Source organism: Oryza glaberrima, chromosome 1 (assembly GCF_000147395.1).
Source record: "Oryza glaberrima chromosome 1, OglaRS2, whole genome shotgun sequence".
NCBI lineage: Eukaryota > Viridiplantae > Streptophyta > Magnoliopsida > Poales > Poaceae > Oryza > Oryza glaberrima.
In genome coordinates, this window is record NC_068326.1 from 2,091,885 (window position 1) to 2,114,583 (window position 22,699).

Genomic DNA, 22,699 nt, shown 5'->3' on the forward strand with positions numbered 1-22,699 from the left:
CATTGTGGGAGGTTGGGAACAAATCTCCTATGCATGAAAAACGGAGCGTTCTATTAACGCGTAATTAATTAAGTTTTTTTTTCAAAAATGAATCAATATTATTTTTAAGCAACTTTCATATATAAACTTTTTTTAAAAAAAACGTATCGTTTAGAAGTTTAAAAAATATGCGCGCGGAAAACGAGAAAGAGAGGTTGGGAACTAGTAGAAGGAACGCAGTCTAAGACTTAAGTGAATAAGTAAACTAAGGCTGTGTTTAGTTGGATGCAAAGTTTGAATTTTGGTTGAAATTGAAGATGATGTGACTGAAAGATTGTGTGTGTATGATATGTGATGAAAAAGAACTGAAGTTTGGATCCAAACTTTAGGTCTAAACACAGCCTAATAAACTACAAAAGTATATGCAGTTGTTGCTGTGGTGCAGTGGACCTGCTAATTTTGCCCGTTAAAATTTCTTCCCGTCTTCATGTATGATCTCTCAGCTGATTGGTCGAGATGAAAAAGTGATGACGTCACCAACGTGTCGTGCTACTAGTGGTGGACGAAACGAGTTGAGAGAACCGAAGTAAAATAAATATAGAAAAAAATACCCGTGCATTGCAACGGAAAATAAACATGAGAAATTTACGTAAAGGTTAAGAAATATTTATATTATGTAATTAATTTAAATATAAAATCGCAACTATATGTGTATATGATATTGAAGAAAAAAAGCTCTTAAAAATAAGTTAAATGTGGAAAATAAAATTTTCCAAATAAACTGTAGCTGGATTTAATTTTTATTAAACTCTCCATGATTAATAACACTATGTGAAATTTCTTCGGTATTTTCAGAGCAGTAGAGCACCATTGCTAATCTATCTATCTATCTATTATATTATTAAAATAGCTTTGAAAGGAGGCACCACGTTCGCTGTAGGGGCTAGAAATTCTCACATTAATCAAAAAAAAGAAAAAAAAGAAAAGAAGAGTCCAAGTAGAAATACAATATAAAAATAGGTGAAATTCGGAATTAAAAATAAGCTATATTGAAAGAAGTTTCCATATAAGAACCCAATACGAGATTAATCAAAATTCGAAATAAAAAAAATAAAATCCAAAATTAGAAAAGGAAAGGAGAGTCCAAGTAGAAATACAATTCAAAAATAGCTGAAATTCAGAATTAAAAATAAGCAATATTGAAAGAAGTTTCCATATAAGAACCCAATACGAGATTAAACCAAATTCGAAATAAAAAAATAAAATCCAAAATTAGAAAAGGAAATGAGAGTCAAGTAGAAATACAATTTTAAAATAGATGAAATTTGAAATTAAAAATAAGGAATATTAAAAGAAGAGTCTATATATGAACCCAATACGAGATTAATTAAAATTCGGAATAAAAATAAATAAATCCGAAATTAGCAAAAGAAAATAAAAGAAGAGTTCAAGTAGGAATAAAATTTAAAATTAGCTGAAATTCGGAATTAAAAATAAGCAATATTGAAAGAAGACTCCATATAAAAACCCAATACGAGATTAATTAAAATTTAGAATAAAAAATAAAATAATATCCAAAATTAGAAAAACTAAAAGAGAGTTCAAGTAGAAATATAATTTTGAAACAATTGAAATTGAAAATAAAAAAAATATTAAAAGAATACAATACGGTATTAACTATTTTTTTAAAAAAAAATTCTGAAATTAGAAAAAGGAAAATAAGATTTCAATTAGGAATACAATTTATAAATAACCAAATTTTTTTGATAAAAATAAAGATTTTTGAAAGAAAAGACCATCTAAAATAAAACACATGACGAGATAAATTAAGTAACATGCCTATAAAGGAGTAGAGTGGTGGCGGTTGATACGACATATAAAAATTATTAATAAAGCACCAACTAGAATCCTAATGACGATTAAAAGGAGGGACGTTAGGCAGGCCGTGAAGCAAACGAATAAGGCGGTTGCCGAAACTTCTAGAAAGTAAAAAAAAACCCATTGATAATCATATTCTATTTTTAAAATCTCAATGACAATTATATTATTAAAAATAGTTTTGAAAGGAGGCACTACGTTCGCTATGGGAGCTAGAAATTCCCACATTAATCGGATAAAAAGAAAAAAGAAAATGAGAGTCCATGTAGAAGTACAATTTAAAAATAGCTGAAATTCGGAATTAAAAATAAGCAATATTGAAAGAAGTTTTCATATAAGAACCCAATATGAGATTAATCAAAATTAAAAATAAAAATAAAATAAAATAAAATCCAAAATTAGAATAGGAAAGGAGAGTCAAGTGGAAATACAATTTAAAAATAGCTAAACTTTGGAATTAAATATAAGCAATATTGACGGGACTTCTAGAAAATAAAAAACTACAATTCCAATTTTTAAAGGTTCGGAACTTCTAAAAAGTAAAAAAAAACAATGATAATCATATTCAATTTTAAAATCTCAATGACAACAAAGAAGGGAGGCAGCGGGTGAGCCATAAAGGAGTACAATGGCAAAGCCACTCACGGTTTGGCGGGACTTCTAGAAAGCAAAAATGAACCTAAACGATAATTATGTTCGATTTTTAAAATCTCAATAACAATAAAGAGAAGAGATAGTGGACAGGCTGTAGAGGTGTATAATGGCAACGTTTGACGGGACATCTAGAAATTATAAAAATGAAACCCAACGTGACAATAAACTCTAAAAACTATAAAATCCAATTTTTAAAGGTTCCAAGAAGAATGAATAGAAATAGTGGTAGATCGAGCAAGCAAATAAAGAAGGAGATGACATGAGGGGTAGCAACTGGTTTGATTTTTAAAAACTATATGATTAAAAACACGATGATGATAAGGTTTGGTCTTTCAAAGTCTTAAGACAATGAGATAGCTAGTAAAATCATACTAAAAATATATTATTTTGTTTGGGTGCTAGCCGTGCAATTGCGCGGGCAACCCAACTAGTTTTGATAATACAAACATCATTTTAGCATTTATTTAAATGAGAACCCTCCTTTCTCCCTGGGCCATTTTGAGCCCATTCTTTCTTTAGCCCGTAGCAAAGCCAGCCCATTAACCTGACTTCTCCTCCCTTCCACCTCGACCTGCAAGCGCGCATCCAGCCCATCAAGCAACCACAAAGTCTAATTAGTGTCCCTTCTCCTCCTCTAGCTGTCGCGTGGGTCCCAGTGCTACATGGTCGTCCCCTATCTCCGTCCAACTCCGCAGCTTCCCAACACTGTCGGAAACCATCCCCTTCGTGAAATCCCTCCACATCCACGGAGATAAAACAAAATTGATTGAGGGATTTTAATCCTTATCTCCTTCTCTTTCCATTTTTTCAATAATTAGAGCAAAATCGCATCGTAACGACCTTAGAATTAAGCCATATAGCAAACCATAGAGTTGTCTGTTTTGCGTACGGGAGGGAATCGAACCGCGCGCCCAGGTACAACGTACGAAAAAAAGGTTGGGAAAAACATCTTAAACTTTTATAATAGGTAAAGATAAAGATATATATATTTATGGAAAATTTGTGGGCTGAAAATCAGATTGCTAAGGGGCGATCGATCGCCCTGAGCGATCACCCCCTCCTCCACGTGGTTTGCTTTTTTGGCACCACATTACTTTCTTATTTTAGTAAATTTATACACCTCAAGTTTACACATGCAAAGTTTAGAGACCCAAAGTTTATAAGTCAAAAATTTATATTTCCGATTTAAATTTGAATTTGAATTCAAATATTTTTTATATATAGTATTTCTATACATCTAAGGTTTATACACCTAAAGTTTATTGACCCAAAGTTTATAAGTCAAAAGTTTACATACCCGTTTCAAATTTGAATTTGAATTCAAATATTAGTTTATAGATCCAAAGTTTATAAGTCAAAAGTTTACATACCTGTTTTAAATTTGAATTTGAATTCAAATATTTTTTATATATAATATTTCTATACATAAACTTTTTCAACTTTATTTTTTTATTTTTTTAATGGTGTAATAGGAAGAGAAGAAGGAGGAGAGGAGGGAGCATAGGGGGGGAGGGGGGGTGCCCCTAATGCGCGACTAGTCGCGCGGTCACGCGGGCGCGCAACCACCAAGTCCACTACTACTACTCATAGGCTTCCACTACTACTACTCATAGGCTACTGCTACTACTACTACAAATCTACAACTCATACACTACTACTGCTACTACTACATGTATATATGAATATGCATATATTGTATATTAAACTTTGTATTATTGTATATATACATATAAATTTTGTATTAAATAATACAAAGTTTATGCATATATATATATATAAAGTATATACATACGTGTATATATAATTTTTATGTGTACCAAAAAATCGATGTATAAAAAATATACACATATACAAACTTTATATACGCGTGTATAAACTTTGCATACACGTATACAAACTTTGCATATGCGTATATAAACTTTGCATACGTGTATATAAACTTTGTATATCTACATATTAAAAACCGAGAGAAAAAAATACGAATACAAAGTTTGTATACGAATGAATACAAACTTGGTATACACACAAATACAAACTTTGTAATACGTACATTAAAAAAAGAAAAAACCAAAAACAGAAGAGAAACGAAAAAACAAAAAAGAAAAACAGAAGAGAAACGAAAATGGAAAAAGGAAAAACAGGAGAAACGAAAAAAACCCGGAAAAATCGCTCAGTCGCGCCGGGGCGGGGGGGCGGCGGACCCCGTCCCGAACGTGTGCCCCGAACAAAATAAAAAGAGCACGGGACGGGTCGACGTGTACCCGAAGGCCGAACGTAAACTGCAGGGTTATCTATGTGCGTTCGCCCTTCGCAGAAGCTTCTCTAATCTCTCTCCACCGTAGCGCAGAACGTAAACTGAAGGGTTATTAGTACCTTGGAATGACTGGATGACAAGTGGGCCCAGTACAGAAGGTCCCATTATGTCAGTGGCACTAGATCGAGCACTCGCGCCGCGAGCCCGCGATTGGAATGCCATGTGGGTCTTTCTCTTGACTACTCCATCCGTTGAATGTCGTTTTCAGTTTTATGTCAGGTTTGGTAGGTCGTGATCTTTTTACTATTTTGCCCATTGGGCAAAATTTTCTACTACATGCAAAATCCGTCGAATGTCGTCGTTTCGTTTGCGTCCGCGGGGTTATCACTATATATTCCTCTCTCTCTCCAGGAAACCAAGCCACCCCAACTCCAACCTTCCCCACAGGATCGAGTCGGGCAGCCACGAATTGATCGAGAGATCTAATGGCGGCGGCAAAGCTACTGCTGGGTGATGCTCGCCGCGAACCGGAGGCCTCAGCTTTGGGCGCGCTCGGCGTCGCCGCCATCTCCACGGCCACCACTTTGGCCACCGCGGCGTTCGAGCCGCCGCCGGGCGGCTTCGGCACCACCACCTACAACCATCTCGCCGTCGCCGGGCTCGCAGGGACCTTCCTTGGCGGGGTGGCCCTGGTCGGCACTTCAGTGTGGGTCTCTGACAACCCAGCTGCCCGCCGTGGCACCGGCAAGAAGCTCCTCTACGCCGCCGTCCCGCCGCTCCTCGCCGCCGTCGTTCTATCGGTGGCGGCGCTGCTCTGGTAAGCATGTACAAGCCCCTGTCCGACCGCATTACTATCCGCCATGATCGGAGCCAAGCCGGCCGTCCCTAGCGTGCTCCTTGTGTCAATCAAATGCAATCTTAATTATTCCATTTGTATTGTTCATTTGTTTGTTTTGTTGGTCGATCGCTCCGTCATGTGTTGTGTCTCGTGGAGTTGTAGTATCATCATGTAATAGTGCTTGCTTCTTCTTCTTCTAGTCCATTGTGTGTATCACATATGTATGATCACGTCTCCTGTTCTTGGTCTGTCAAAGTGTTATTCGATTGATGGCCGGCTTAATCGACGAGTGTTTTGTTAATTATGAGTTCATATCTCCCAATTTGAAGTATGGTGATTCAAAGGGGAGCTATGCAGTACTAGTTTTTGGCTTAATTACATTTAGGGAAGAGTGGATTTGGAGTACTCCATGCATATCGGCGCCGCTCGCCGTCGCCGCCGACGCTGAATAGTTCTGGAAGTTTGCCTTGTCGGCCGTCGTGTCCTTCTGGTGCTAAAAGCCCATCTTTTTCTCCTTTTTTTTTTCTTTTCTTTTTTTTTGAGGCAACTGTTAGAAGAGAGGGAATGGTGGGCCATATTAAGTGGGGCCCACATGCCGTATCATATCCATGACCTTTGTCCTTGCGTTGCCGGCGGCGGCGGCGGCGGCGGCGGCTACGGCCATGGAGATCTCACGCGACCATTTGCCGGTGAGGTCGGCTGCTCCGCCTCCGCCTCCGCATCTACGCCTGATTGATCCCCACCCCTCTCTCCACTGACTGTGCTATCGCGTTTCCGGCGGTGGTTGATCGAGGCGGTAGCCCGTGCGGCGCGCGAGATTCCGCCCGTCCACGGATTTCCGGTCGCCATCGCCGGGGTTCGTCTTCTCCGGCCAGCCCCTCGCCGCGCGAACCTGCGCCGCCCGTCCTCGGCCAGGATCTGGTCGGGGATCGCTTGTGGTAGGTGTTAGGGGGCACTTGGGTTTGGAGGACAGCATCGTCGATGTGCTTTGACTTTGAGTTCCTTGCTAATTTAGTTATGCTGACTGTTCCCATAATCCCTAAAATCCCAGCAGTTGCGTTGCGTGGTAGGTTATGTAAAGCGCATTCCTGTGATGAAAAATAGACCCTGGGAGACATATTATCAATTGTATCAAGCGATCCAACACTAGGTCCCCAAATATTGTCGTAGATACCATTTTCTCTTCAGTATGCTGCTTAAAACGCAAGTGTAAGGTTTTCTCTGTGCTGTCCAGTTACATCTAATTCCTTATGTTTAAAGACTGATATTAGTCTTTGGTTGGGTGTGATGTGCTTCTTGTTAATCGCAATACTTGATCTTTACTATCGGTGCATATTTAGTCCCAATATGCCCTTTTAGTTAAGTTGCTGAAACATTGAGCATCTTGTCATGTTGATCTTCTTGTGAGTGGTTCAAGATGATTTGTTCTGTTTTAATGGAAGTAAAAAACGAGGGCTGTCCCCTCCTAATGGGAAGAGAAAAAAAAGATGTATTTCAGCAACCATGTGTTATAGCACAATCCAATTAGTTCGCTAAGCTATTATGGCCTTTATATCCTGCTCTGAGTATTTATTTGATTTGCTGTAAAGTTATTAAATTTATGGCATTGTTATACGTGATTTGTACTTGATTATATGCTGCTATTGGTGATTCATGTAATTAGAGCTGAATGGGATTTTTGCTAGATACACATTGCTTCTTTCAACAACCCTTATGCGAACAAAATTAATGGGCTGGTTTCTCTTCTGTGCTGATTTCCTTTGTTCCATAGCTGAAGCTTAAGTAATTGCAAAATTTGTAGGAACACATCTGTTCTTTTGCTCTTACAATAAATGTGAGGTTTGTATTCGAGCTACACTCATGCTATGTGCATGCGCTCTGTCTATCTGAACCAATAGACTTTTGTAAATACATTTGCACAAGACATTGAGGTCAACTAAAATTCTTCTATGCCCAATGGTGCAGCCATATTTCATACATGAATATGGCTATCGCTTTGCCTGATAGGTTATGGACTGTGAACTCTGTGTTTATTTTGATGTGAAAATGGCCTCAGGGCAACGCAGGATAACTCATACATGTCAATCCATACACTAGGTCCTGAGATATTTTCTTAATGCCCTTTTCTCTTTTCACTATACTCTACTTGTTAAACTTCTAAGAAAAGGCTTATCCCTCTACTGTTCTATTACATCTATAATTCCTTTGTTTTGATGTCAAAAGCAGTGTATTCAGCTGTATATTTTGTTGTGATATGCTCTGGTTGATAGTAGTTAGTGTTCGTGTTTTGACTTGTTGCTGAACCTTGAGAGAATCTCGTAATGTTTAACTCTTATGAATTGTTCGACATGACCTTTTTTGTCTTGATGAATAGTGGCATGGCAACCCAAGGCAAGAGCACTAGGGCCTAGAGGTATTCCTAGAAACTTAGGGGAAAACGGAGAAAGACGTAGCAGGACCAGAGCTGAGGGCATTTGGCACCTTTGAAACACCATAATGCATCTCGTAAAAAATATTCAACTTTTAAAATTTGTGCTATGTAATAGGTGGTTAAGTGCTGTTCTTCTGAGTGATGGAATTGCATATTGTAAATAAATCTCCACTTGTACAAAAGATGAGCAAATCTTTTGCTTATTCTTGTCTACTTTTTTTTGGTCAAAATGAATAGGAATAGCAGGTGCCTTTAAAGTGCAAGTATAATGGAAAGCGTTGGTAAATTTTAATATACTTCTGAAAGAATCATCATCCTTGTGTCATTATCTTTTTCATGTAGTGAACTACAGATTTGCTCATGTATTTTTACCATCTCTAACAGCTCTTTATTAACGGATAGTGTATGGTTCTTCTTTTATGTAGGGGGATGTTGAGTTGTAAGAAGACCAGATGCATCTGCTCTGATTTTAGAGGCATGTATAACCTGTCAAAGAGCAGCAAAAGAAATGCCTCATAGCTGTGTGATACATAACTTTGCCAGGAGAGATCTCTCTATTTAAGCACACAGACTGATATGGCATTGTTAACCATTTGTTCAGTTGCTCTTAAATGCATTTCTGCTGGCATAAGATGGTAGTATGGTGGAGGTTCTGTTGTTAAACCCTGGTATCAGGACTTGATCAAGCAGTTTGGTACGTTCGGTGAAAATTCATGCACATTTGAGCGATCGTGCGGTACTCCGAAGTTGGTGTTTTCTATCCTCCGGTAATTGCGGATCACTGGTATAATGAGGAAATCAACCTAACGTATAATTGCCATGGTCTGTATTTATGTGTATGTGGAGACTGGTGTGTGCACTAATTTTCTGGAATGTCATTTAGTCAGAAGAGTTGTTTAGAAGAGGCATAGGCAAATTCTCTTGTAAGGCTTTTGTAGTTCCTTGAGAGTTTAACATAGTTATGACAGTAGTGTTTTCTATGACGACATTTATGATTAAACTATATCTACAATTCCTGTCTTTTGTGCAGAAAAAAAATGCACTAATAAAACATCCTAGAGTTGAGTGCATTGCGCTGCTGCGACTAATTCTGAAAGCTTGGCAGCAAGAGTTAGAATAGGGCAATGTTCTGCATATTTTTTCCTGCAGCTGTGAATTTTGCTAGTCTTGTTAAACCTGTGCTCGGGTGTGCAAACCTAACAGCCATTATGGCTGTGATAACTGATACTCCCTCTGTTGCACAAAAAAAAAAAAACTAACCTAGCATTAGATGTGATATATCATGATACTACGAATCTGGACATACATCTGTTTACATTCATTGTACTCTATGTCACATCTATGCCGTATTTAATTTCAAATTTTCTCTTCAAACTTTTAACTTTTCTATCACATCAAAACTTTCCTACACACATAAACTTCTAACTTTTCCATCACATCGTTCTAATTTCAACCAAACTTTCAATTTTGGCGTTAACTAAACACACTCCTATTACTAGATTTGTTTCCTATTACTAGATTTGTTTTTTTAGGAACAGAGGGAGTAGGTGCTATGTTTGCGGTTCGTTTTTTATGGGATGGAGGGAGTAGGTGCTATGCCTGTAGTTTTTGAGGTGAGCTGGTGGTGGTATGTTTGGTTTAGAGCTGACTCGGTGGAGACGCTTTCGGGATGTTGCATCAGCTACAGGGTTGTGCGATTGTTGGGCCGAACATTGACGTGTGTGGGCTGTGGGCCCGTGGGCTGAACGGCGGAGAGAACATCCTCGTGACGTCATCTCTTCCTCTCGACCAACAACAAACGAGTTGCGGGGGCCGCCGGGGGGGATGATTGTTTGTTGGAGCAACCTGGATTCAGCCGCAGCCCGCAGCCCGCAGCCGCAGGTCGTCGTTGGATTCAGCCTCCTCCGGCATCCGGAGCAGCGCGCTAGCTGGCCGGGGAGGGAGGATTAGTAACAGTGTCCCTCACATCCAGGAGTGTGATTAAATCTCCGAAAGCAAATTAAACCGAGATACTAAGGGAATCGGGAGAGGAAATGTAAAAGCAACGACGAGGGAATCGATCCCTTGACTTTATGGATAGCAGCTGCCCATACAAACCACCAAGCTAAGTTAACTTCACTCCCTAAATCTTGTTGCCCACGCGTACTCCCTCCATTAAAAAAAAACCCAACCTAACATGGGATGGGACATATCATAATACAATGAATCTGGTCAGAATTATAATATGTCACATCCCATATTAGGTTAGATTTTTTTGGTAGGAGGGAGTAGTTACATATTATACACAGGTCAGCGCTACATATTATACACAGGTCAGCGCTAGCACACATGGCGTAGATCAGCCCCCTTCACCTGGCAGATTCATGTCTCCTAGCGCCAACAATAGCGAGAGACGTTACAGCTCAACACCAACCCCGTTGGCGCTGAGGTCATAGTTTATTTATGAAATTAGGTTTTGGTATGGTTTATTTGTGAATTAAGTTTTCTAGATGGGCCAGTTTGTCAAAATTTCGGCACCCATGGGCCATGGGCCATGGCCACACTTTTGTCAATTGCAATGTCCTCATCTCCATGAGCGGAGAGGCGGAGAGTGAGCTGTGCATGAGCGCACGTGCTGCGCCAACTGTGGCGCTGCACTTTTCTTGGGATTGAAACCTCAAAGTATAGCTGAACGGCGGCAGCAGTGCCCGTATGCGCGAGGAACGGTGGAATACCACAATAGTTATCTATAAGCTCTCTACAAGAGATCTATGTCAGCATATTTTCTTACTTGGAAGATATTAAATGAAGAGAAAGAGCAAAGCTATCTATTAACTTAGAGATAGTCTATAGAGAAAAACTATGCAATGCATGAGAGAGCTATAGATACCCACGTAGACATACTATTGAGGTGGTTTACTATTAATCTAGTCTGTTGCTGAGATACACATGATTTATAGAGAGCACCTTACTTTACTATTACGGGTGCTCTAATTAATCATCCAAAGCTGGTCAAAACTCTTGGGATTGTTGCGGCCAGTTGGGGGGCGCTCACAGAGTCACAGGTTCAGTTCAGCTAGTAGACGGGGACGAGTCACAGGGACGGGGCCGTTTGGCAAACGTGAAGTCGACAACATACTTTCCGGCCCGCAGAACAAGGAGCCGGTCGTCTAGGGACATGTTCCTTCTAGCTGGAGTAACGAAGTGTTGGACGACGCCATTCTAGTTAGAGCGGGCACAATAGCTACTATAATTTAGCTATAAACATATTTTAACTTTAAAAAGTTAAAAGAAGAGAGATAAAAACAATAGGCTAAAGATTTTATAGCCAGCTATAAATTAGGTGAGACCATATATTAATTATATAATATATGGTTATAGATAACTATTGTATGAAATTAATTATTAAATTAACTATATTTAGAGTTAATAAATGGCTATACTATCAAACTTGCTCTTAAACTTCGATTTAGAGCGCGCCACGTTACATAGGGATGGACAGTCAGGAACCAGATTTGAAAATCAAGTTTTATTTATTACTACCTCCATTCTAAAATATAATAACTTTTAGCTATAAATCTGAATACATAGCTAGAAATGCTTATATTTTGGGACGAAGCTTAGGGAGTAGTTCCAAGTAAGTTCATGCGCTTCCCTGCAGTAGCCATGTGAAAACCCAACCCAATACTACTATGGCTGTGTTTAGATTTAAAGTTTGGATCCAAACTTCGGTCCTTTTCCATCACATCAACCTGTCATACACACACAACTTTTCAGTCACATCATTTTCAATTTCAACCAAAATCTAAACTTTGCGCTGAACTAAACACAGCCTATATGATATACGAAGCAGTAGTACTAGAGATTAATTACTAGCGATGGGGGTACGTATGTATACTATTCCTCGTGGTTTATATATAGTCATTGGCACCTCCATTCTCTCTCTGCGTAGAGAGTTATATAATTTGTACATGTACTACGTAGTAAAACCATGTTCTTCTTCCAATTTCCGCATTTCTAAAAGGGAGCTTCCTAAAAGGATTATCCTCTTACATTTCTTTAATATAAGTTTAATAGTATTTCTTTAATACTAGTTTCAAATCATCTATAGTAAATTTAATAGCCAGTTCATATAATAGTTATATATAAACATATACTACACTATTAATATCTGGTCCTACATGTCATATACACATTGTGTCTTGGAGTTTGTGCTGCAGCTGGCTACAAATCTATAGCCCACTACTTATCTCTCCCTTTTTATCTTCTTAAAATATATTTATAGCTAGTTTATAATCTGCTATTGTATCTGCTCTAATGCTGGATATGTTAGTTACTCCTATTAATGCAGCTATATAAAATTTGGCCCAAAAATAAAAGTGATTAACTAGAGTTACCAAAGTGCACAGGAGCATCAATTATTAGGGGAACTACCGATTATTATGAACTTAAGAATGGCAATACTCCACACACACATGCATAACTGCATGCTCATAAATGATATAATTTAAAATGAAAGTACCTGACCTGTGCTAGGAAATCAATCAAATTAAAGCAGCAAAAAGAGATCGAGCTAGTTTAGACAAATCGATCAACAAATTAATGCAGTACGGGACTACGGGTCGTCGTAGCTCCCTAGCTAGTAGGCCATCATGCATCAAGCATTGAAGTTGATCTCAGTAGTAGTACTGTCGCTGAGGAGGCCGACAGCGAGAACGAAGGGTACCAAGGCGGCGCAGAGAATCCACTGCTCAATGCCGGCGCCACGGCGGGCGTCGGCGGCGGCGACAGACACCCAGACCGCCGCCCACATTGTGGCCACGCCGCCGATGAACGCGGCCGCGACGGCCGCCATGTAGTAGCGGTAGGCATGACCGTCGTAGTCGCCGATGAGCACTACCCACTCCGGCGGCGCGGTGGCGGCCGCGCGCACGGCCGTGGAACTGGTCCACACGCCGACCACCAGCAGCACCGACACCAGGTCCTCGCGGGCCATCTGCAGTAGGCCGCGCACGTTGAGCGCCACGGCGAGGCTGATCTTGACAATGGCGGCCATGCAGACGCCTGCACCCTAGCTAGTTAATTAGCTGTAGTCCCTCCGTGTGCCGGCCTAGCTAGCTACTGGCAAACAATTCAGCAGAGACGCCAAGCTAGAGAAGGGAGCTACTAGAACGTACGGAGACCTAACGACGAATATACAGTATGTCTGTACTTTGAGATTTAGACTTGCGTTAATGAGATGCTTCAGTTCATATATATATATAGCCGCCGGGGACGACCTGTTTTATTACTACTACCTTCGTCTAATCACAATAGTATTAACTGCAGTATCACCGTCTTTTTACAGCATATGGAGTAGGACTGTAGGACTGTAGGAGTACTCTATCATCTAATCGCGCGCTCCGGGGAAGGCAACGAAGCACATGCGTGAATATTCTTTTAACCTTGAGAATTGTGCTGCTGGTATAATAGTAGGCTATAAGCCAGCTAAATGCTGAGGTGGAGGAGAGAAGAGAGGAGAAGCGGGCTGTAAACTTATAGCCGGCTTGGACATAGAAACCAAAAAACTCTGTGAGAGAGACAAGTGGACCCTGTATTAATTATAAAGAGCTCACTATTATATAAGTAGACTAAGAGAAGGTTATAAATCTAACCTTACAGCCAGCAGGTGGATTGTAATCGCAAAGCGGCCGAGGGCGCACGGCGCACGTGGGAGATTGTCGCAACACGCACGGACACCGAGGACGAGCGCAGCTCGCGCGCAACCCCACGAACGACGACCCACGACCCCGCCCGGCGCACCCGGCCACATGACCACTTGACCAAGGCCGCATGCTGTCCGCCGATCTGTACCGAATAAAAAAGTTTATTTTGTTTTCCTTCGGAGTCACGTTCTATACGAAAACCTCTATACTCCCTCCATGCAAAGATCAAGAGAAAACTTTGTATACGTACCTAGGAAATCTAAGACTTGAACCTACGCGGATTGGTTTCATAAAAAAAAACTAACAATTTGAACTACACTCACTTCAAAATTAAACTAGAGGGGTGCACTTATTTTACGATGGAGGGAGTACATGACTATCCAAATGATATATATAATTGCAATTTCACATCAATTACTATATAGCTCAAAATATTATCTATTTAGGCATACGAGTCTATGAGTTACAATTTATTTTAAATTCCAACTCATAGGGTATCCACTAGTATCTATAAAGTTCATCATCCCCACTAAATGTAGTTAATAGTAATTTCTTCTTCTCTGATAAAGCCATATGCCCATATCATTTTATTATTTTTAATATTTAGATGATTCATCACAGGTTTAAATCACCTATCTTCTAAAACAAAACCATATATATCCCAATCAATATTTATGACCTTCGGATAATTTTCTCAAGTGCAACTCATATATAGTATTTTGTCACATAATTTTTTTCGCAGCAACGCATGTGGTTCCCATCTTGTTAATGATACCTTCCCCACCCAGCCCAGTTCAGCATAATACCTAGTCCATAATACCTTCCCTAACCTAGAGACTTACGGCCTGTTTGGTTGGAGAGAGTTTTTAGGAGGGATTGGGAGTTTTTTGAGGGATGAGGCTATTAAGTGTTTTGTTTGGTTGGGAGACATGGGAATTTTGGTGGGATGGGGATGAAGAATTGAGGAAGGAACTCCCTCCTTTTCAATACCTGGGTAGGGGCAGCTAATTGGGAGGGAATTCCTCCTCTACTTTGTCTAAGCAAATCTCAGCCATTCGTTTTTATTAATGATCTAATCTCCAACTAAACTCCCTATCAATTTCCATCACCTCTACCGAACAAGATATTGGGATTAAAAATCAAATTCCCATCTTAATCTCATCATCAATTCCCCCGTGTAAACTCCCAATCCCCTTCCCTCAAGTTACCAAACAAGCCATTAGAGACTAGAGAGTGAGGGACTGAGATAGACATCGAAGATTCCAGAGCCGGGCAGCGGAGCGATGCATTCATATCTTACGTCGCCTCGTCCCCCGCCGTCTGTTTGAAGTTTCTGTCCATCGAAGTTTGAAGCTCGGTTTGAGGGTTTTTTTATTTCGATAATTTTTTGTTATCGTATCAGTGCCGGTTCGTTTTCGCTCTATTTTAGGTTTCAATAATATTCAATTCTATTTTCGTATCCGAGGTTTCCGGTTTCGATTCCAATTCCAAAAAAAAATGAAAATAAAAACGATAAAGGTGGTTTCGTCCATTTCCATACCGTTTTCATGCCTACCAACGTGTGCCCCCAACGAAAAAGCTAGAAAGCACGGGATGGGTAGGTCGACGTGTGCGCGAAGGCCGAACGTAAAGAGAGAGAGAGAGAGAGAGAGAGAGAGAGAGAGTCGGTGTTGCAGCAAAACCGCGCGCGCAGGATTATTTATGCCGTTCGTAGAAGCTTCCTTGTTTCGAAACCTGATCGTCATTAATGGGAGTAGCTATATATATGGCGCCATATTTTTCACCAAAAATAGTCGCTATGTATTTACATTGTAAGTCCATAAATTACATATGTAATTTTAGTGTATTTACAATGTAAATTCCAAAATTACAAATGTAAGTCCTAAAATTACATATGTAATTCTCAAAATTACATGTGTAAGTTGTTGATGTAATTCCCAAAACTATAAATTTGTGATGACACAGATATTTAGTTTTTAAGATTAATTAGTAATCCTACTTAGCAAATACTAACGTTAAAACAACAGAAGAGATCAGAAAAGGACAGAATCGGAGGGATATGCGTACACATACGCAATTGCTGCATCCGCATCTGACGGTTGAAACAACCGACTGAAATCTACCGTAATTTGTGGCAGCAATACCGTTAGTTTTCCTTCGTGCGGCAGCGTATTAGCGCCTCACTACTAAATTACCTTGGGATGATCGAATGACAAGTGGGCCCAGAATAATAGAAAGATCGCGACGCATGGAGCATTCCCATCATCCCATGCATCATATGCCATGTGCGCCTTGTTTGCGTGCGCTCGCGCCATAGTGCAACCAAGCCACCTTAAATCCCGGCCTCCTCGATCGGCACCTCCGCCTACTGCGTATATATATAGTACTACATGTTTGCGTTCCACCTCCAGCTCCAGCAACTAACCAAGCCACCCCAACTCCCCACAGGTCTCTCTCTTCTATTAGCTTCACAAAGAGAGGATCGAGCAGCTACGAATCCGTCGAGAGATTGAATACAATGGCGGCACAGCTACTGGTGTGGGTGTTGCTCGCCGCGAACCGGAGGCTAAGATCGCCTCCGCTTTGGGCGCTTTCGGCGTCGCCGCCATCTCGACGGCCACCACTTTGGCCACCGCAGCGTTCGAGCCGCCGCCGGGCGGCCTCCGCACCACCACCTACAACCACCTCGCCGTCGCGGGGACCTTCCTTGGCGGGGTGGCCCTGGTCGGCGCTTCAGTCTGGGTGTCCGACAACCCAGCTGCCCGCCGTGGCACCGGCAAGAAGCTCCTCTACGCCGCCGTCCCGACGCTCCTCGCCGCCGTCGTTCTATCAGTGGCGGTGCTCCTCTGGTAAGTCTCTCAAATTAAGGCTCATGTACAAAGCCCCTGTCCGACCGCATCACAATCTGGTTGGAGCTGTAGTATCATCATGTAGTAGAGCTAGCTTGCATCTTCTTCTAGTCGATTGTGTGTATCAGCTATGTATGATCACGTCTCCTTTTGTTCTTGGTCTGTCTCTGTCAAAGTGTTGTTCGATTGATGCATGGCTGGCTTAATCGACGAGTGTTTTGTTAATTATGAGCTCATATCTCGCAATTTCAAGCATGGCGATTCAAAGGGGTGTACTAGTTTTCAGCTTAATTACATTTTGAGAAGAGTGGATTTAGAGTACTCCATGCATATCGAGCATGACAGCCAGCATGGCGGCGTTTCTCTTCAATTGCGCCACCACTGCTGCCCGTTGGCAGCAGTGCAGTACTGGGACTGCGTTGCCCTGGAGGCGGCCAGTCTCCACGCCGCTCGCCGTCGCCGCCTACGCCGACGCCGAATATTAAGTGGGGGCATACATGCCGCATCATATCCATGCATGACCTTGTCCTTGCGTTGCCGGCGGCGGTGGCTACAGCCATGGAGATCTCTCGCGGCCATTTGCCGGTAAGATCGGCTGCTTCGCCGGCCCCTCCGCCTCCGCATCTACGCCTGATTGTTCCCCCCCACCCCTATCTCCACTGTGGTATCGCGTTTCCGGCGGTGGATGATCGAGGCGGTAGCCCGTGTGGCGTGATGCAGCGCGAGATTCCTCTCGTCCACGGATTCCCGGCCGGTCGCCATCGCCGGGATTCGTCTTCTCCGGCCAACCCGTCGCTGCGAACCAGCTGCGTCGGCCGTCCGTCCTCGGCCAGGATCTGGTCGATCGGCATCGATCGCTTGTGGTATGGGTTTGGAGGACAGCATCGTTGATGTGCTTTGAGTTCCTGCTAATTGAGTTACGATGACACCGTCAGTATCCACATGCATCTTCAGTTACTATTGCCATAGCCCATAAAATCCTACTATTGCCTGCGGATGTGTTTCGAGCGCGCGGTGACTGAATCTGAAAGCTCAACACCATCAGTTCGACAGGGTACCACGATTAAATGCCACAAACTCTATATATTTGCCAAGAAGTTTTTTTATAAATATTTGCAATCAGCTTTATAAACTTATTATTAAGAAGCTAAGTAACAATTTTCACGAATTTCGATCAAAATTTGATAATTTCTTTTTAAAATTTCGAAGACCAAATCTTGAATTCAAACTTCCGTGACTCGCGAATCATGAACGAGATTCAATCAAAATCCTGAAATTTTGAACGGTTTGTTATGAACCATGAAGTGATCAGAGACGAGGGGATCAATTGGTCAAAATTGAGTATAAATCCTTGAAATTCAGTGTTAAATTCCTGAAATAGTGGATGTGGAATAAATGATAAAAAAATAACAGGAAAATGACGAGAAATCTTTAAAATGTAGGAAAGCATGAAAGAGCGTGTGAGCATTTGAGTGTAGTATTTATTGAATATTGAATCGTGTCTAGAGTATATACTCCACCCATTGAATTCGTATTGGGGGAAGCATTGTAGTCCGTGAAAACGTCGCATAAATAAATAATCGTGGTAGAATTTTATTCAGGTTGGACCGCTAGCATTGTGGGGGGAAAAAATCTGCGGAATACTCCTAGAACTAGTTTCGAGAGGCGTTTGAATTATTTTGCGTTTGTGGATTGTGATATGTTAGATGCGGAAAACTGCAGTTGAACCAAGAAGAGGAATTTATTTTTCACTATGATTGCGATATGTAGATGCGGAAAACTGCAAACAGAGAAGCACACGAATATTTTTTCAGAGTGATCGCGATATTGATGCGGAACACTGGTAACAATAAGAAGCACACAGATTATTTTTCACAATGATTGCGTACGTAGATGCGAAACACTGCGAATAATTTAAAAGGCACATGGATTACATGTGATCGTGATCATTGATATAGGCCCTGTTTAGTTCCCACACAAAAATTTTACACCCGGTCATATCGAACGTTTGAACACATGCATGAAGTATTAAATATAGGCTAAAAAAATAACTAATTGTACAGATTGTGACTAATTTACAAGACAAATCTTTTAAGCCTAATCTCGCCATGATTTGACAATGTGGTGCTACAGTAAATATTTACTAATGACGGATTAGTTAGGCTTAATAAATTTGTCTCGTGGTTTACAGGCAGATTCTATAATTTATTTTGTTATTAGACTACGTTTAATACTTTAATGTGTGTCCGTATATTTAATGTGACACACTTAAACTTTACACCCTTAGATCTAAACACAGGCATACTGTCTGCTGCGAAGAACTGCTGTTGAATGAAGATTCGGAAGGAATATTTTTCATTGTGATATGTAGATGCGGAGAACTGCCGCAGCTAGCAGACCTTGAATGAAGTAAGCGTAATAATAAATTAATATACGCGGCGAACAGCCGCAGCTACAATTGTGAAATCAGAAGGGCAATCAGTGTAGGACAAGAATAACTGACCAATTGGCATGCTTCGAGGAGTAGACTTTGAATGAGTAATATTTTCGGCATACCTGTCTTTTTCTCTGGGACTGAATTTGTATTTTCAAATTTGCAGCTTAAGGAAGATGGCAAACTGAACACGCATAACGCTGTACCATCCACATGACATATGGGCCCCACCGTACAACGTGAGCCGCCGAGACGGTGACATTTTTCTTTTTCCCAATTCTCATCGAAATCTACGAACTGACATCATCTATATATACGCCTGCGCTTCATAGTTGATAGTTCACCCCAACGGGAATTAAGCAAATTCTCTTTACATAGCTTGTACTTCTAAAACCCATTAGCAATCCGCGGAGCAGACACCAGTTGAGGATACATACTACTACTGCGTGGCGGCACCGGCGCCGGTCATGGTGGTTCCTGCTCGACAGCAAGCGGAGGCCGACGGCGCTGTCCCGGCTGCGCTGGCCGCAGTGGGCCTCGCCACCGTCTCCACGGCCATCACGCTGGCCGCCGCGTGCAACGTCGACGACGCGTACTACTACCGCCTCGCGCTCACCGGGATCTTCCTTGCCGGGGTGACCCTCGTCGGCGCTTCGGTGTGGGTGTCCGACAACCCAGCTGCCCGCCGTGCCGCCGGCAAGAAGCTCCTTCACGTCGCCGTCCCGCCACTCCTCGCCACCGTCGGCCTAATGGTGGCGGCGCTGCTCTGGTAAGCTTCGCAGCAAGGAGGTTCTTGTACAGGCCCAGGCCGCATCACTATCGGCGGCCGGCTTGATGTTTTAGTGTTGCTTGCTCGCTTGCTGTGGTTGTGATTTGTAATACTGTGTACTAGTACTGTACTTCTTCTGTCGGCAGTGTGTCCAGTGTATATATGTAGGAGTATCACTGCTATGAATGATCACGTTGTGGCTGATCGATTGATGGAGGATTGATCGACCAGTGTTTGTTAAGTTCAGATCTCTTAAATTAAGTATGGTTGCTTGTAATTTGTATAGTGTTGGCAAATGGAGATCTATTGAGTTCAGATCTCGGTAAGGGTGGATTTGGGGTCCTCCATCGTCTCCTTGCATATTGACGCCGCTCGGCGAGCACGGCGTTACTGATCACCAATAAAACATCGATTGACCCTTCCTGCGTTGTCTTTGAGGTTGGCGCCTTGGCGGTGTGCCGCCGCTCCCCGTCATGTGTCCTTTTGCCCCCAAAGGCGATTTTCCTTTTTGGCTGATTCTCTTGACAATTATCAAAGATTCCGGATTGAACCTTGGATAGTGGGCCCCAGAGAAGGGTAGGGGCCGTAGGGGGTTGCCGGCAGCAATTTTATGGTGCAGGGCTGGTTTGCTTTGTGATATAAATTGACCTTACCAATTTTTGTCAATGTCAAATTTTGATAAGATTTTGGCATAGCTAATCTTGGCAAGGTAAAGTTATGTTTGGATTGAAACTAAAACAACCTAAATTCACTATTGAAATGGCCTATTTCTTTAGGCATGCCAAAATTTGGTTTCAGACCAAATAGATACTAAACACTGTTAAAATTACCAAATATTGACAATGCCAATTTAGACCACAAACCAAACCAGTCCGCAATGTTTTTGGTGTTCTGCTACTCCTGGTATGTTATATTCTACTCTGTCAAAAAAAAAAAGCCAATTCTGATTATGAATCTAGACACACACGTGTCTAGCTTCGTTGGTAGGATTGGATTATTTATGGGACAGAGGGGTTAAGAGATTTATCAGTCCCAAAAAAAAAACCAACCTCGTACTCGGATAGGACACATCCTAGTACAATGGATCTTTACCTTCATATATACTTCTTATAAGCCACCGTTCAGCGTTGTAATCTCACCTCGATATAGTGAAGATATTTGTTGGCTGGCGCCTGTGGTTTTTCCTCTCCTGCTTTGGGAGGATTTTTCACATTAAATCTTGTGTATTCTGGGATCGATCTATCGTTTTTTTATCGTTTATTTACATATCGTTTCCTAACAACTAGCATGGTGGCCCGCGCAGATTACGCGGCTAGCATATCATTATATTTTCTCTCATATAATAGTATATATGTTTTCTTATTGTATTATTCACATATATTAAAATGATAACATAATTTTAAATTTTGTAATAACTTTATAAAACTACTAATGTGTAATATTCATATTGTATTTTATATACGTGTTAGTTATTAATTATTTTTAATATCAAATTTAAGTTATTTGTAAATTACATATATTCCTATATGGACTCTAGACTCGTCTTTTAATATTTCTTATTTTTTAATTCTGAACTTTCTGTAAATTGTATTTCTATATAGACTCTATGCTCTTCTTCCAATATTATTTACTTTTATTCTGAATTTTTATTATTTCTAATTGTATTTCTATGTGGACTCTAAACTCATCTTTCAATATTCTTTAATTCTTAATTTCAAATTTCAGTTACTTCTAAATTGTATTCCTATATTGACTTTAAACTCTTCTTCCCATGTTTTTCTTAATTTTGAATTTTAGTTATTTGTAAATTGTATTTTTATACGGACTCTAAACTCTACTTTTAATTTTATTATGTTTATTCCAAGTTTTAGTTAGTTTTAAATTCCTATATGGTCTCTATACTCTACTTCTAATATTCCTTATTTTTTAATTCCGAATTTCTATTTTTATTATTAATTGTATTTCTATATGACTCTATACTCTACTTCTAATATTCCTTATTTTTAATTCTAAATTTCTATTATTTCCTAATTGTATTTCTATATGGACTCTATACTCTATTTCTAATATTCCTTATTTTTAATTCCGAATTTTAGTTATTTCCTAATTGTATTTATATATGGAGTCTAGTATCCTGTTCTAATATTCCTTATTTTTTAATTTTGAATTTCAACAATTTATAAATTGTATTTCTATGTGGAGTCTAGTCTCCTCTTCTAATATTCCTTATTCTTTAATTCCGAATTTCAGCTATTTCTAAATTGTATTTCTATATGGACTCTACTTTTTCTTTTTCTCCGATTAATGTGAGAGGCTATTTCTAAATTGTATTTCTATATGGACTCTGCCTTTTCTTTTTCTCCGATTAATGTGAGAATTTCTAGGCCATGAGAGCGAACGTGGAGGCTCTTTTTTCTATTCCTTTAATAATATAATAGATAGATAGATGTTGTGCATATCCACACGGCCCGAACATGATCAACCTACCACAATGAGGTTGGCCCAACTAAACTTGGATCGCAACCAAGTATAACGATCCAAATTGAGATGGCCTACCATGGCCACATATATAGGCTGACTTGGGCTTTAAAACTTCTCCAAAAACGATGGTGAATCTTTAATGGGCCATTAAATGGCGGTCCAACTAGCTGGGACAAATCACGGGAATAAGTTCACTTCGTGACCCTCAAAAGTGATCGAAATCTAATCCATAACCCTAAACCACAAAACCGGATATCTTGACCCCCAAACTCTTAAAACCGGTGCAATTTGACTCCCTGGGCGGTTTTGGATGGCGGTTTTGCTGACGTGGCGTCTACGTGGCGGTATTGACCGGTCTCCTTTACACGTGGCGTTGACGTGGCGCTCAGGTGGCATTAGAATTTTAAAAAATAATTCATTTATCATTCACATAGAGGATGACATGCGG

General features: G+C 40.7%; 2 protein-coding genes and 1 pseudogene across 2 annotated transcripts; all 3 read left to right on the forward strand.

The window, feature by feature from the left end:
- The first annotated feature begins 5,195 nt into the window (after window positions 1-5,195).
- LOC127763890 (uncharacterized) lies at window positions 5,196-9,305 on the forward strand (annotated as a pseudogene).
- A 6,803-nt stretch (window positions 9,306-16,108) lies between these two features.
- On the forward strand, window positions 16,109-16,571 carry LOC127784364 (uncharacterized). The gene is made up of 2 exons (XM_052311602.1): window positions 16,109-16,166; window positions 16,249-16,571. The coding sequence occupies exons 1-2, from the start codon at window positions 16,109-16,111 to the stop codon at window positions 16,569-16,571; spliced, it is 381 nt and encodes a 126-aa protein (XP_052167562.1).
- Window positions 16,572-19,359: 2,788 nt separating this feature from the next.
- Window positions 19,360-20,055, forward strand: LOC127760723 (uncharacterized). Its single transcript, XM_052285020.1, has one exon. It carries the CDS (start codon window positions 19,469-19,471, stop codon window positions 19,772-19,774), a length of 306 nt encoding a protein of 101 aa, XP_052140980.1. The 5' UTR covers window positions 19,360-19,468; the 3' UTR covers window positions 19,775-20,055.
- Window positions 20,056-22,699: the final 2,644 nt, after the last annotated feature.

Bases quoted from the DNA above. Each gene is read 5' to 3' on its own strand.
- LOC127760723 (XM_052285020.1), top strand. From the start codon at position 19,469: ATGGTGGTTCCTGCTCGACAGCAAGCGGAGGCCGACGGCGCTGTCCCG.
- LOC127784364 (XM_052311602.1), top strand. From the start codon at position 16,109: ATGTTTGCGTTCCACCTCCAGCTCCAGCAACTAACCAAGCCACCCCAA. The intron at 16,167-16,248 runs GTCTCTCTCTTC...ATGGCGGCACAG, and splicing joins GCCACCCCAACTCCCCACAG to CTACTGGTGTGGGTGTTGCT.